Source organism: Heterocephalus glaber, unplaced genomic scaffold (genome assembly GCF_053883595.1).
Source record: "Heterocephalus glaber isolate CG9 unplaced genomic scaffold, H.glaber_assembly_v1.0 deba00001729, whole genome shotgun sequence".
Lineage (NCBI taxonomy): Eukaryota > Metazoa > Chordata > Mammalia > Rodentia > Bathyergidae > Heterocephalus > Heterocephalus glaber.
The window spans coordinates 786,108-801,217 of record NW_028258440.1 but is presented as its reverse complement, the minus strand read 5'-3'; the positions used below and the strand labels follow the sequence as shown (position 1 = coordinate 801,217).

Below are 15,110 nucleotides of genomic sequence, written 5' to 3'. Positions count from 1 at the left end.
TCACAATAAGCCTATTTGGCTGTGTGATCAAAGTGTAAATCACCTTACCTTTCTGGGCCTTAATCTCCTACATGATAAAATGAGAAGATCAGGGTCCATTGTATAACTGTGTGATTCTATCATTATCAAGTGTTTTGTTGCCTTAATATTGATTAAAGCTCCCGGAGGAGAATAAAGTGTTTTCTGACTTTCATATTGTTCCAAGTCTGTGGTAACTTTGAATAATAAAACTCTGTCCTCGTTGTTGATTCTCTGCCACTTAATACTTGAAGCATATGAAGGAGTGACCCACTGCATTTAATAGAACTGTAGCAATGCCTAGGTAATCTTTTGTGCCTTTTTTCAGCAACATGGGATGAGGGTGGGATTGGTTACTAGGGATCTGGAACTCTACTAGATATAAAGATTTGGAATTCTTAGTCTTGAAATTTCAGACACTTTTTCAGAGCATACCTTGAATTATCACCATTGATGTGTTTTTATTAATAATTTAGGAGAGCAATGAATGTATAGGGTAAGATAATAATAATACTAGTAGAAAAATGTATGTAGAATTTACTGTGTCAAGCACTCTTCTGAAAAATTTTAAACTATTAACTTAACCCTCACAATACTCTTATGAGTAAGATACACTTATTTCCATTTTGGAATAAGGAAACTGAGGCATGGAGCAATTAAGAAAGATTCCTTCAAATATCAATAAGGGAATCTTAATATATTGTGTGAAAATAAAGAGATAATTTTGAAATAATTAAAACAAATGATAAATGCAAAACAATTTGGAGATTTAATATCAAGGAAAGTTTTGTCAGAATCCCACGAAGTAAGTCTGACAGGATCCATAATAAAACATGTGTTTACATTAGATCTCTTCCTCCCTTCAGCCCTTGTTGACTTTGGTACTCTAAGGAGGAAAAGAGATAGAACGAGGCCTCAGGGCACCCCAGTGCAACCACACCAGCTCCCAAATACCTGTCAGATCTGGTTCCCAAGAAGTTTAAAATCTATCCTGGTATTGTTCCTAAGCCACTCCCTTGTTAGGACTTGATAAATTATATTGTCACTTTTTTAATGTGCTTAAATTTCCTTTTACTTGACATCCCAGAGCCAATATTTTGTTTCATTTTCATGCTTCCCAAAAATACTAGCTTTCCTACAAATCTCTTTTCTTACTATTTCAGATACCCCGCTCTCAATCTGTTTCAGGTCAGACAGCCTTGACCGGGTCCATTGTGATGACTAAAGAATCTGGATTGGGCAAACAGGCTAATTTAAAGTCTGAGATCATTTATTTGTTCAACAAAACACCGTGATTGAAACCTACAATATAATAAAACATGTGAACTTGTCACTCAACCAAATCCTGGAAGTTGCAATCCAGCTTTGCAGCATAGAGAACAATAAAAAGAAACAATTTTACACTGCTCTTAGTGTAGAACTAGTTGTCCTCAGTAGGTTTTACACTCAAACAGGCACCAGAGTGATTTAGAGAAATTCTTGAGTAATAAATGAGGAGACTATGGACTGAGTTATAAGCCTCATCACCCATAGGGGTACAGCCAGGGGACAGTGTTTTTTCTAATTGAAGGCTCTTAGAACCTTGGCCAGAGGCAGAAATACTAGCTAAACTCTGTGTTGACCTGCATAGATGCATGTGGGGGTGGAGAGGTGGGGAATGTCTCCCCCATTGTTAGTAACCCTGAACCAAATCCAGGTGACCTTCCAGAGCAAACCTTCAGAATGTCCTGTTCCGACAAGAAGCCCGGGATTAACCCCATGCCACTCCCTCTCCACCCTTCTACAGTCAGTGTCCAGGTGGCTTTATGAGTCACCCAGACCCCACTTGTGGGTGGGGATGGCTTGTGTTTTCTCACTCCTTCCCATCTGGACTCAACTCCCTTCAGGAGAGTTCCTATTTCTTGTCAGCCAGAAGCCACTGTGGTGTTTGCCCCTCCAGGCATGCTCAGTGTTCTGGCCAGGCTTTGACTTTCAGACAGGCAGCAATCTGCCAACGGAGCAAGTCCCCAGTGCCCAGGCCCCTTTAAATCGGGCCGGCCGGTTGCCAGGCAACAGTGTGGCCCGAGCTGGCGCTGCACTGCCGAGGCTCTGCCCAGAGCCTGCCGGCCAGGCAGGATCTTGGTGGCAGGCACCGAAAGAGGGGCTGCCGCCTGCTGGTGGTGGCCGGCTCCGGGGAAGAGGGGACAGGGCTCCCCAGACCGCACCCACACTTACAGGTACGTCTGCAGAAGGGAAAGCCTGGGCTACCCCGGGCTCACCACTCTTCCCCTGGCTTGGGGCTCAAGAGGTCAGGGAGCCAAGGAAGACCCCCCAAGCAGATTTCTTCTTTCTTTAGAGCCCCACGCTGGAGCTGCGAGCTTTGGGAAGGAGAAGGAAGAGGGCATGGTAGTGGGGGTGTGGAAGGAGGAGTGGGTCAAACCTGGCCAGTCCCTCACCAGCGACAGAGTCGAGACAGGGGAGGTGCAGTGGGGGCTCCAGCAGCGCCCCAACTCGGGCCACCTTCTCTCTGCTGGAAGCACCGACTGGCAAGAGTTTCAGTTAACCATTCACAGAGAAAACCTTGGAACTATGCATACAAAGGTACAGCTTTATAGCAAGAATGTGACTCCCATACTAATAAAGTCTCAGCCTTTGGAATTAAGGGGACTTCGTATCTTTTCTTCCAGGAGGAATAACTTCACACTAATGACAAAAGATTAGGGGTAATAACCATCCAGGGTTCCCAGTATTCAGTGTACTTTGTTTCCCTCTCCATATCTGCCACACAACAGAGAAGTGGACACTTAGCCCATATGTTAGACCTCTGAATTAAGGCAAAATTCAGAATCATTTCCCTTTCAATTTTTTCCCCAATTAACTGCATGCTGAGGGGGTCAAGGCCTAGGCTCCAGCTCTTTGCTAAAGTGGCTCTTGACATGTTCATTAATTACAAGCATGTTGCCTCCTTTGCCACTGGTGGCTCATTTGTCCCATAGATTTTTTTCCATTTAGTGTATTGGTACATTTTAGGCATACAATGCAGTTACATTCATCATTGGGATCTTGTACCTTTACATGATGTATCTTGGTTCTTATTTTTTCCCCATTCCCCTGCCCTCCCTTCACCCCCTCCACCCTTCCCTATTTACAAAGACTTCACTTCCATGTTTTTCCTTTTCTCATATGTTTTTCTTTTCCCTTCTTTCCTTTCCCCTTCCCCTCCCACTTCCCCTATCCCTTTAGACATTTTCTGCCTATTTCACAATATCAATTATACATTTTGATTCTTATTTACACTTTTAGTTTTTCACACCAGAGAAACTATTCAGTATTTAGACATGTGTGTCCTATTTATTTCACTTAAGTGTATTGTCCCATAGATTTTTCAAGTGAGGAGATATTGAGTTTGACTAAAATGTCACCATGATTTTTGTCCCATTTGACATTTGTATTGGTCAAGGAGGAAGACTTAATGGCATAATAGTTGGAAAACAGGTTGACAAAAGGAAAAAACTACCTCTAAGTGTCTGGCACATTAATAATAAGACAAATGACATTCAAAGTGTATCACTTGTCCCTTTAATGTACATCTCAGATATAAACATGGGTTTGGACATTCTGATTATTTATATTTCCTGATTATACTGACAGGGTGGAATTTCTTTTTCCAGTTCAAGCTGGAGAAGAACACCAATAATCAGTCCTCAGGAAGGGTAAGTACAGTAGTGTTGGGTGATATCTTGTATCTAAGGACAGAGCCTTACCCAGCATAAACCTTCAAATTTGTAACCACAATTCACTGTGCAAGAAAGACTCATAAAAATGCAAAAGAAAAAGGCCCCCCCAAAGTTTACCTGAGCCAAGTATACTTCCAGGGAAAAATAACAATCTTTTCCCTAAAATGTCACCCAAAATGTTTCATCAGCTAGAGGAGAAATTATCATTTTTTTTCTTTAAAAACCTCAATTAGAATCAAAGTGTTATATACTTTTCAGGAAGTACATTAAGGATCTTTCATGCAACAAATTTCATTAAGGGCTACTATGTGTCAGGTGACAGGAATACAAAGACAAATAAGATGTCAGGCAGTCACACCATGTTGCTGTGTATATATTAAAGGTCTGTAGGAAATGTTCTAAAAGCACAGGAAAAAAAAAGTCAAGAGTGCAAAGTCATCCTTGCTTCCCTCAAACTAATACTCCATTTGTAATATTTCAAAGAAGTTATTGGTGGCTCTGAAAATGGGCATTTAGAAATTTCTTGATAAAGCTATTGGTGAAAAATGCAAATATCTTAGGTTGTAGGGAAGACTACCACTTTTCTGCTTAGTCAATTTATCTTTCGAAATTTGGGCATATCAACAACTAAAGTAGGGTAATCATGGCTAATTCTTCCCTGGGAATACAGATTGAATTAATTTAAAATTGGAGTTTAAGTCCCTCTGCTTACTTTAATGTACCTACTTTTTTTGTGTTAGTGGACATTGAACCCAGCACCTTGTGTATGCTGAGCATGTACTCTACTACTGAGACCTACCCTGATACAAGGGCCTCCAGTTTTTTTTCCAAATTGAATTTTTCTGAAATCTGGTGACTTCGGGCTGGCAAATTGGGATCACAAATTTTTGGAGAAGGTTAGGTTGCTTAACTGACTCATTTATTAGAAAGGAGGGTAAACAAAAGTACAAAACTCATTGTTTCTAGTGCCCTAAAAATTGTGTCCATTTTAATTCTTTTCTCTTAATCACCTGTGAAATGACTCTATTTACTCTATTTTACACCTGAAAAATCTGAATCTCTCAGAAGTCTTCAGTACAGTAGTTTTAACATATGAGACCCAAGATACCTGGTCTCTTTAGTCTTTTATTCCATCATAATCCATACCCAATCCTTTCTGAAGAATTTCCTTTTCCTTCTTTCTCACAACTTCTCCCATTAAAACATATTTCACCTCAAGACAGTTCATCTGGGTCCTCCTCATTCAGGTGTCTGGCAGTGTTGGGCAGGGTGGAAGGGGGTGGACTGTGGGGATGCTCCTTAAAGGGGGAAGGTCAGAATCCCCTCGTAGGGAGAAAGGGTAACTTGCCACTATTTTGTGCCTGGAAATAGTGGAAGCAGAAAAGATGCTGAGAACCACTGCTTTTAAGAGAAAAAAATTGGACAACCGAGTGAAGAAACAAAGCTGGTGGCTTCCTTTGTAGCAGATTTCTTTCCTATTTGGGCTCAGAAGTTTTTCTGAGGGTCAAGAGAACTGAAAACATCCAAGAATAAAGGGAGCCAGTTCCTTGGGCAAAAGAGGTCCTTTGTCCTCACCTTACTGCCCCAGGCAGTGACTGAGAGCCAAGCCTTCAGTTGAGGGCAGCTCAGTGGCTGAAGGTAGTGACAGAGTCTGTTCAACACGGGTTGGAGATGACCTTTTCCAACCATCATTCCTAGTTTATAAAGTTTGAGAGCAAGGACCCTTGTGAGGTGGGAAAACGCCTCTGGGGTTCTTGCAGAATTGTTTTTGTCTGCAAAATAGTGACAAGTTTTGATTTATGCAAAGAGATAGTCCTGAAATTTGAAACCAAATTCTAATGTAAATGGGATAAAGCAACAGAGAGAAAACATCTTTGACTTCTGTCAGCAGATTCCCCTAAAGCATGTGGTTTAAAAGAAAACATTTTAGAAAACTAATAATTAAATTTCGCTCCCATCTTAATATGACCATATTCTGCAGCTTCCCACCTTGAAAATGAAAGTGAGATGGCTCTGTGGATTTCTCCTTTCATGATAAATAATAGTGTATAATTTTTCTGGAGCTGTTTGAGGATAGATATGCATTCATTTAAGATTTTTATCGAATGAGGGCCTGGGATTTAGGTCATTGGTGCAGCTGCCTACCTCACAAGCGCAAGGTCCTGAGTTTGATCCCCGGTACCAAAAAAAAAAAAAATTTTATAGAATGATATACCAATAGAGCTATAGTAAATGATTACTCTTTGCTTAGTTCTCAACATTTATATCACATCATATTACATTATAAACTCCTTTTCAATTCATTTTGTTAGTGGTTCTCAAATTCTTTTTTAGAACTCCTGGGCTGAAGTGATCCTCCTGCCTCAGCCTTATGAGTAGCCAAATTCTTTAGATAAAAGTAAAACACTTCCATAAGACAAGAAATCTCTTACTCCACAAAAAATACCCTACTACTTTGCCACTGAAAAAAAAAACAATCACCAGAGGACAAATAGTGTTGTTTTCATTGAGACACTACAACCATCAGAAATCTAGAATTAACTCACACCAGACACAAATGAATAGATGAAAGGTTTTTGTTTTTTTTTTTTTTTTTTTTTTTTTTTTGTACGGGGGATCGAACTCAGGTAATTCTGCTTTCGAGGCAGGCGGCGGAACCACTGAGCTAAATCCCCGGCCCAAGATGAAACTTTTTCTAGACATCGACACTTTAACAATTCTAGTCCCAAAGACTTCTAGGAGATCTCTTTTTAGAGACTCACTAACATTATTTTTCATTTTTAAAAATTTTGTTATTTTTGTTTTTGTTACACAAGTTTATATTGTTTTCCTCACTTTATTCTGGGTTGTTTCTTCACATTTTTTCTCCTCTCTTGGATCTCTTTTTCTCCTACCCTTCCATTATTCAGTGTACAATGTAGAGTTGGTTAGGCATTTATAATAACAAATGCTCCCAATTGCCCAGATAAAAGGGCACCCTCAACTTTCAATAATGGCTTCTGCTTTGATTTGCCTTCTGGCACAAGGAATTACCTAGTTAAGTTTATTGAGAACAAAATGGCTGTCAGGCCAGAGTAGAGGAATGTCATTATTTCAAAGCATATTCCTTGTCCTTGCCAGAGAGTACTAATGCTATACTTGTTCTGCATAAGAAACAAACAGTGCAATTGGCAAAGAGAAAATGCAATTGGCAGCTTTTACCCCAAATTTGGGAAGCTGCCCTTCAAAGAATATCTTGCCAACGAGGGGGGGGGGAGCGCGCTCAGAAACCCTTTGACCCTGCCCCTTGTAAGCCATAGGAGGGAAATTCCAAAAGGGCTTTCAAATCTTTCTCTTCTGTCCTTTGAAATGTGACATGCACTTTTCCTTACCCTCCCCCTTTCATTTTTCCTCTTTCTTTTTGTGGCCCTTTAAAAGATACCTAAGCTCTGAGAATAGTGAGTTGTTTTCTTTCAATTTGTGGAACAAAACTTAGCAGATGAACAAATAGCAATTTTAGAACGAGCACTGACCTGGGAGAAGGGATCTTGGTTTTTACCACTCTGGGCTGGTCAAGTCACTTAGTTTCGCTGAACCTGTTATAAAAGAGCTAGAATCTCCTTAGTTCTGTGAAAAGGACAGCCTTTATGGGCTTCACTGAAACAGAATTTCCTTCCTAAGCAAAATTATTAATGAAGAGAGTTTTCTATGTTAACTTCTAAATAGACCTAGACCTCTCAGGTGTTTCATTATTGCTGTCTGCAGGTATAACTTGAGTGGCCTCACCTTACTTGCTCCTGTGCTTGCCTTGTGCCTGATCAACCCTACCCATGTCTTTCATCCAGAATTAGGTAGTAGAAGGAATCATAATCTCTCTGTTATTGTTACCTGGTTAGGACCATTTTGATCCTTTACAGTATAGGTAAAAATTCAGCTGCTAAAGAATGTGACTGGCAAATGGCATTGCCCTCTTTTCTCCTATGTTCCTTTACGATTACCCTTAATAATTTGTACTCGTTTGCATTCATAATTCTAGAGAGGAAGGAAACCAGGACTACGGTAATCTTCCCTTTTAAGAGCAGATAAATCATAAATGATGGAGTAGATCAAACATAGAAGGGATTAATTAGTTCAAGAGAAAGGAGAGGAGGTTCCAGTGGTAAAAACATACCATGAATTTCATGTCTGAGTTTATCACTATGGTCTGATTGACTGAACTTTTTTCCTTTTTGTGGATTAAACCTTAATAAATCTTAGCTTATTCCTTTTGAACCAATCATTTTAATACCTTCACAGAACCCTCACCTCTGAAGAGTTCATTTTAAGAATATTTATACCTTTCCCTTTCCTCAAAGCGAAGTAGTCGCCACAAGGGTGAACACTTGGGATAGTGAATCTTTTCCTCCTGTTTGTCTTTTCATGAGGAAGGAGTAGAGGAAGCATCTTCAGTGCCCATAGGGATCATTTATTCTTTTTTTAAATTTAGTTTTATTTTATAGGTACATGTTTGCAATTCATGCAATTTACAATCACCTGGGGGAGTGGTTACATGGACATATTACAGCTAGTTTTTTTCCTAATCCCCTTTCCCTTCCCTCCTTCTCCCACTCCCCCTCTGGTTCTCCTATCCCCTTTTTTGTACTTGTTGAGATTATTTGTCTCTATATTATGGCATACAGTATTTACATCGATTGGGGTTATTAGGATCCTGTACACGGCAGGCACATCTTTAGTCCTCTCTTTTCCCTGCCCCTCCTCCTCACCCCTCTCTTTGTTCCCTTATTCTTTCATTGCCCGTAGCAGGGAAAATCTGTTATGTAGATTTCGGTGCTAAAAAGAAACCATTGGAGAGATAGTACACCGAAAAATAGTTATCTCAGGCCATGGGATTATGAGAATGATTCCTTTTTTGGTGTTTTTTTTTTATGCTTTTCTAAATTCTCTAAAATTGCTATAAATAATCAAAGAAAACATTGCATAAAAAGACACAGCATTTACCATTTCTCTCTATCAGGAGAAAATTATACTTGTGTACATACATAGGTAAAAGAGATGCAAGCATACTTTGCTGTTTCTCGGCAGTAATGCTACAAATACATTATAGCAAATTAATGTCCAAAATGAGCACAATGACCTCATCGTTCCCCTCATTCTTTAGGGGTAATTGCAGTTCCCCATTTGGTGGCTTCAGATGCTCGTTAGTCCCTGGATGCGTTTCTTGGATCCTTGTTTTTGTCTTCCCGCAGAAGTAGTCACTAATCAAATATTTCAGCGCTTTCAGAAAGCTGTATGCTAATGATGATCTTTGAATGGAGAGGACTCTTTTTGGAACAGAATAATTATCTTCTCATTTTTATAACTTTAGATGGTGGTAGAGATTTAGTGTAATGTTTTCACCTAAAAATGGCATTCAGCTCAGAGTCAGTATCTTGAGAAAAACACAGTTGATGTCATTAATATTTTCAGTTGTTGATATTAGGTTCTCATCATGAAACTGCTGTCAAAATGAACAGAATTCTGTGCACTTGGCAGTCTTGCCTAAAAGCAAAACCCAAGACTGGAATAGCAAGAATTCATAGGTCAAGGCAGAAGGGCATTTGGCAGAGTTAGTCATAAGGAAGTCTGCCTGGTACACTTTACCCAAAGCACCTCATAGTGCATTAAGCTGAAATGTTTTAATCACTTTAAAGAATGAATAAGGAGTAGTCCTATCCAAAAGAGCTAGGAAAAACAGAACACATTGAAAATATGGGAATTAACAACATTAACCTATTAATTTCAAATTACTCATAATGTTAAAGCTGTTTTCATAGGTACAGTTGATTTCTCATAGAATTATTTTGCCTAAAATAAATAATTAAATGAGTTAATTTACTGGTTATGTTTTATAGGATGGAAAAATTTCCAAGTTAGAAGTGTTTGTAGCACTTAGGTAGTTCAACCCTTAGGTAGTTCAATTTATAAGTGAGGAAACTGAGGCCCAAATCACTTACTGAGTTAGAAGGAGAATCAACCCTCAAGTGTTTAGGTTTCTTCACCATGGAGCAAGCATTATTAGTTCTAAGTTCTTTCTGTCAGTGTAAATAATGTGCTTTGATTCTAAATTTTGTTTTTCAGGAATTGGAAGAGGCGCCTAAAGTAATGGATGCTCGAAGAAAACACTGGAAGGAGAATATGTTTGCGCCTGTTCCAGAAGAGGCTTCCCAGCTTGAATCTTCTTCTGAACAAATAGCTGTAGATAAGACCAAGAGAATGGAAGGAATTTATAATTTCTCCAGTAGAAAGTTTCAACAAGAAAATAAATTTAAGAGGAAAGAATATATTTCCCAACTAAATCAAAAGAACCAAATTTAAGAGAGAGAGGGATAAACATGTCAAAGAATGAAGCGGACAGAAATTCTGCCTCTTGTGAATCATATAATTTCTATGTTGTGAGCAAAGAAAGTTTTAACAGAAGAGGCAATCCCTCTACCTAGTGCAAAAAGGAATTATCAACTACATTATGACAAGGTATGAGGAAGAAATTGACCAAAGGAATGGCCCCCAAACTTAACCTGAACCTTTTGAATAAAGAAGTAGAAGAACTCAATATGAAATGCAGAAAAATAGAAGAGGAATACAAAAATGCTGAAAAAGAACTTTTGAACTTTAAAAGAGAAGTCTCTACAAAATCCCTAAATTTTCAGGAATCGGGGACAGATACTTTGAAGAAAGACTGGGAACTTCAAGCTTTAAAAAATGACTTATCTGAAAAAACAACAGATGTTAAAAACTTAACTGAAGAGCTCCAACAAGCCAAAGAAGTCATCCACAAGTTGAACCTAGAAAACCGAGATTTAAAGCAAGCAGTTAGGAAGCTAAAGCGACAAACTGAACTAGGAAATGTGCTCCTGAAAGAAGAAATGAAATTGTATTATGAATTAGAAATGGAAAAAATTCATGGTGAGCTCGATGCCATCAAGAATGAACTGAGAGCTGAGAAGATCCTGCAGGCGAGAAATAACAGAGCCCTGGAGTTGCTTAGGAAACACTTTGCTTTGGTGGTCAGATCACCAAGTACCTTTGAGCACTTTTCCAGGGAACTTTTTTAAACTTAAAAAAGCCTTTCATTAGGCAAGTTATTGAGCCAAACCAATGTTCATTGTACTACTTTGTGTATTACTCAAAATGTATGTAATAGAATACAATTTTCACTGAATCAGAGTGTCTGTAAAACATATAGATGTTAACTTCAAAGCTTCTGTTTCCTCTTTCTAATGAAGTCATTGCGAGACTCCAAATGGAAATGAAATCTCAGAAATCTTTTTATATACACACAAATATATTCAGTATATATATATGTGTGTATATATATATATGTATATATATATATATGTATGTATATTTCACTCAAAAACACATAGTGATTTGCCAGAACATTTACAAATACAAATCAACAGTCATTTTGTGATCTTGTGAGTAATATGTTCTTGACCCATAAATATCTTCCCATCTATGTTCATGGTTGTTAACAATAAAACTCTTGTTTATGTATATAAGCATAGCATACGTCTATGAGTTTTGTAGCTGCCTATTCTAACTCAATAGGATACCCAAAATGTAGCTGCTTTCTTCGGGGTCTAACCTTAATTAGGGACATGGAAACTTCTCAGGGAAAATGCAGGTTTTTTCTCCCCCCTGTTATTTTCCGTATGTTTTCTCCTTTGACCTGGCTACCATTCCCATAGACTAGGAGAGGACTGAGAGACATTGCTGTGACTTTGCTGAGAGCCCTGTCAGCAGTGGCTTTTGCACTTTCTCATGTTGGTCAACAAGGGGAGTTGTCTACAAAGGTCTTTCAAAATCGAACGGGGAATATTTCTAAGATCTTTGCCTGGCTTGTATCACCAGGCTAGGACTGTAGTGAAAGGTGTTGGATGTTATGTAGGTAAACTTTTGCTGAGCTGGCTTGATTTACATGGCCACATGGCACCGTAAGGGACTCAGGCAATGACAATTTGTTTTATACTTAGAGTACAAATGTACTGCCTCCATCCTATGGTGGAAGGGATGGGACAGCTGATTCTCTGTATTTGTATCAGTCATCAAGATTTCTTATAATCAGAGTTCTGTGTGCATGGTGTATTAAAGCTCAATGAACCAAATGTAATCGCTGACTACAAGGATGGCACACAATTGTCAGGTTTCAGGTATTTTTCCTGGTGAGAAGATTCCCAAACTGGGAGGCAGAATACTTGATTTCTAGTACCTGCTCTCTATTAACTAGTTAATTAACCTTCTAGCCATAAAAGTACTCATCTGTGTATGTGCTGCCGAAGCGAGCATAGAAGTCCTCATCTGTAAACAGAGGGAGCAGAAGTGTGCTCAAGATTCTGTTCAGGGCTAGGTGTGGTTGCACACACCTGTAGTCCCAACTACTTAGGAGGCTGAGGACTGCTTGAGCCCAGGAGTTAGGAGTCAGTGTGGGTAATATGGCAAAACCCTGTCTCTTAAAATAAACATTCTGTTCCATTTTAATGCTCTGTTATTTCACCTCAATGAGTTTATATGCAAGTATAACTGTACCTGTAATGAAGTAAAATTCTGATGGTGTCAGGTGCATTCAGTTCTAATACCTTAGAAGACCTACTTTGCAGATCTCCCTATCAAAGTTTTCCCATGATAATTTGGTTTATCTTCCCCAGTGTGCTGTGTACTTGGGGAGCTAGGAAAGAATGTGGGAAGGGAGGTCCACAGAAGACAAGTTCATGGCCTAGCCCAGCTTTAGGGTGGGGTGCTGTATTTCTATGATGGAACTGGAATACAGATTCTTGATGAAACGGCCTGGGACACAGAGACCCAGCAAAGTTTGCCTAAATGAAGGGCCCTATGGGAAGCCACCATCCAGACCCACAGCAGGGAGATGACATGCAGTCCCCAAGGTCAGAAGGGAAAGGAGAAAGAGAAGCCAAGCTCATTGAACCAACACACAGTCGATCCTTTCTCCAAAGAAGCACTATAGCATAGAGATTAAGTGCACAAACTAGTTTTTCATTTAGCTGAGTGACCTTGGGCAAGTTGCATAATTTTCTTGAGCTCAGTTTCCTCTTCTTGTAAAATGCGGTCACATCAAAATAAAAGCAGGGCTGGAATAGTCTGGGGTAAAGTGAGGAAGTTAGTGCTCCTCTTCCTGGGCAGAGGAGAACAGCAGTGAGTTGAAACAGTTTAAAGAACCAGAGTTAAGGCAAACACAGATACCGTGTCCCAGTGCCTCTCTAATTGCTCTCATTTGATGCCTTTGGTGTCCCCTCCCAATTTTGATGGGAATAAATTGTCACTGTATCTTCTAATACTGAATGGGGCATATGGAGGTGTTTTATTTTTTAATGTGGGTGGCACTTGAGGGCACTCATCCCTTTAACTAAGCTGCTGGGTAAAATATTTGAAGTCAGCAGTGTAAACATACATTATTCACTCTCAATTCCCAACTCCTTACTTAAGAAGATTGGGCTCTCAGAGTGCTCTAGGAAGTCTGCCTCACCTTGGGTTCTCATTCTATAAACATTTACTGAGCACTTATTACCATAGATCATTAGTTCTAATAAATGTCTTTTAAAAATATTTTGGTATTCTTGAATTTGGGATATATCTTAAAATTAACGGTTTCTCATAGTACACTTGTCTGTGTTATTTTCTTAGTAGTTTGTGAAACAATAGTGTTTCTTACAAGCAATGTAGTTTTTGCTTTTTTTTTTTTTTCCTGAAACAAGGTATTGCTACATAGTTCAGGCTGGCCTCAAACTTGTGACAATCCTCCTGCCTCAGTCTCCCAAGTGTTGGGATTACAGGCATGCTCCACCATGCCTGGCTAATCAATGCAGTTTTAGATCTGGTAAAATATGGTATTTGCTAGGCTGGGGAATCTGAGAATAAAAGGATTTATGAATAGGATAGGACTCTGATCTCAAGGACCTTACTCAAGTAATTAATTAAACAATGCAGTGAAAGCTATTCTAGCAATACTAATGTAAAGAGCTGTGGAAACACACAGGAGGGCCAAATAATTCAGCCTGTGGGGCTGAGAAGGACTTCATAAAAGAGGTGACAATTGAGCTGGGTCTTAAAGGATAACAAGGGTCTTTCTAGGCAAAGCATGGGGGTAGGGGATGTGAGTGTGAAGGTGTATTTAGCTTCAAAGTGGACTTGCAACAGCAATGGATTAGAGTACTGGATGTGATATATTGCTGATTTTTAAAGTCCTATTAGAGGTTCTATTCTGCAAACTACTGTGAATTCCAACTCTTTTGCTCATGTGCAGATAGACTGGACAATGAAATTCTCAAGACATAAAATCCAGGTTTCAGACAACAAGAACAGGAAACAATTTTGCTAATGTCACTGTGCCTTCAGAAGCCATCATTCTTGTTTTGGAAACAAAAGACACTTCAGTCGTAAGATTCAGTCAAGTTCACTGTGAGCAGTCTCATTTCAAAGTTGATCCTTTCTCCAAAGAAGCACTATAGCATAGAGATTAAGCACACAAACTGGTTATTCACTTATTAGATGAGTGATCTTGGGCAAGTTTCATAATTCCCTTGAGCTCAGTTTCCTCTTCTTGTAAAATGGGGCCAAAAATAATATTCTTGGGGGTCATGGATTTAGTTCAGTGGCTCCACGCCTGCCTCACAAGTGCAAGGTCCTGAGTTGATCCCAGGTACTGAAAAAAAAAAAAGGATTCTTGGGAGAATGAGATGAGATCACATAGAGTCAAGAAATGTTTCTTTTGTTGTTATTGTTACTATTATTACCTGACAAAGGGAAATTGACCAAGTACATCTGTCTTCTCCTAGCTATTACTCTTATTAAGTGCTTTACAATTATTGTTTCTCAAACTGGGTTCTCTGGAAAGCATACAGTGAACTCATTCATAATGTGTATATCGATAATACATGTGTATGTTTAGGGTGGTAGAACAAGTTTCAGAAAAGATAATTTGAGTTTACTAATATGTGAGGCCTTAATCCAAAGTAAAGAATCTGTTGGATGGCCTTTCATTCTGTCAAGGGAATTTCTTGGGTCAGAACCTAGCAGTAGGGAAAACTCATCTAGGAAAAGGGATGGAGACAAGAGAGGCTATTCTAGTGGTTTGCATTTCCGGTTGGCACAGGAAGCTGCGCAGCCAGGGAGTCAGTACTATAGCTGCTCAGATCAGACTAAGTCATTGTCTTGTTCTTTGTATTTCAAAGATACTGACGCTGCAGCTAGCCATGTATTGTAGGTATATCATCCTTTGCATACTGCATGCCAAGCTGGTGGCTCCCCAGTGTAGTGGTCGGAGGTCTCTGTCTCTGTTTCTCTCTCTCTCTCTCATTTCTGACACTTTTGATCACACACATTCTTGATGATTATCATGTTTCA

The 15,110-nt window shown here is 39.3% G+C and overlaps 1 protein-coding gene across 1 annotated transcript; it reads left to right on the top strand.

Annotated features, from left to right (window-relative positions):
- Positions 1 to 1,938: 1,938 nt before the first annotated feature.
- Ccdc160 (coiled-coil domain containing 160) lies at positions 1,939 to 12,710 on the top strand. The gene is given in 4 exon segments (XM_021240619.2): positions 1,939 to 2,234; positions 3,649 to 3,710; positions 9,831 to 10,041; positions 10,044 to 12,710. Coding segments are annotated over 2 exon segments (948 nt in total). The 5' UTR covers positions 1,939 to 2,234; positions 3,649 to 3,710; positions 9,831 to 9,854; the 3' UTR covers positions 10,805 to 12,710.
- The last annotated feature ends 2,400 nt before the right edge of the window (positions 12,711 to 15,110 follow it).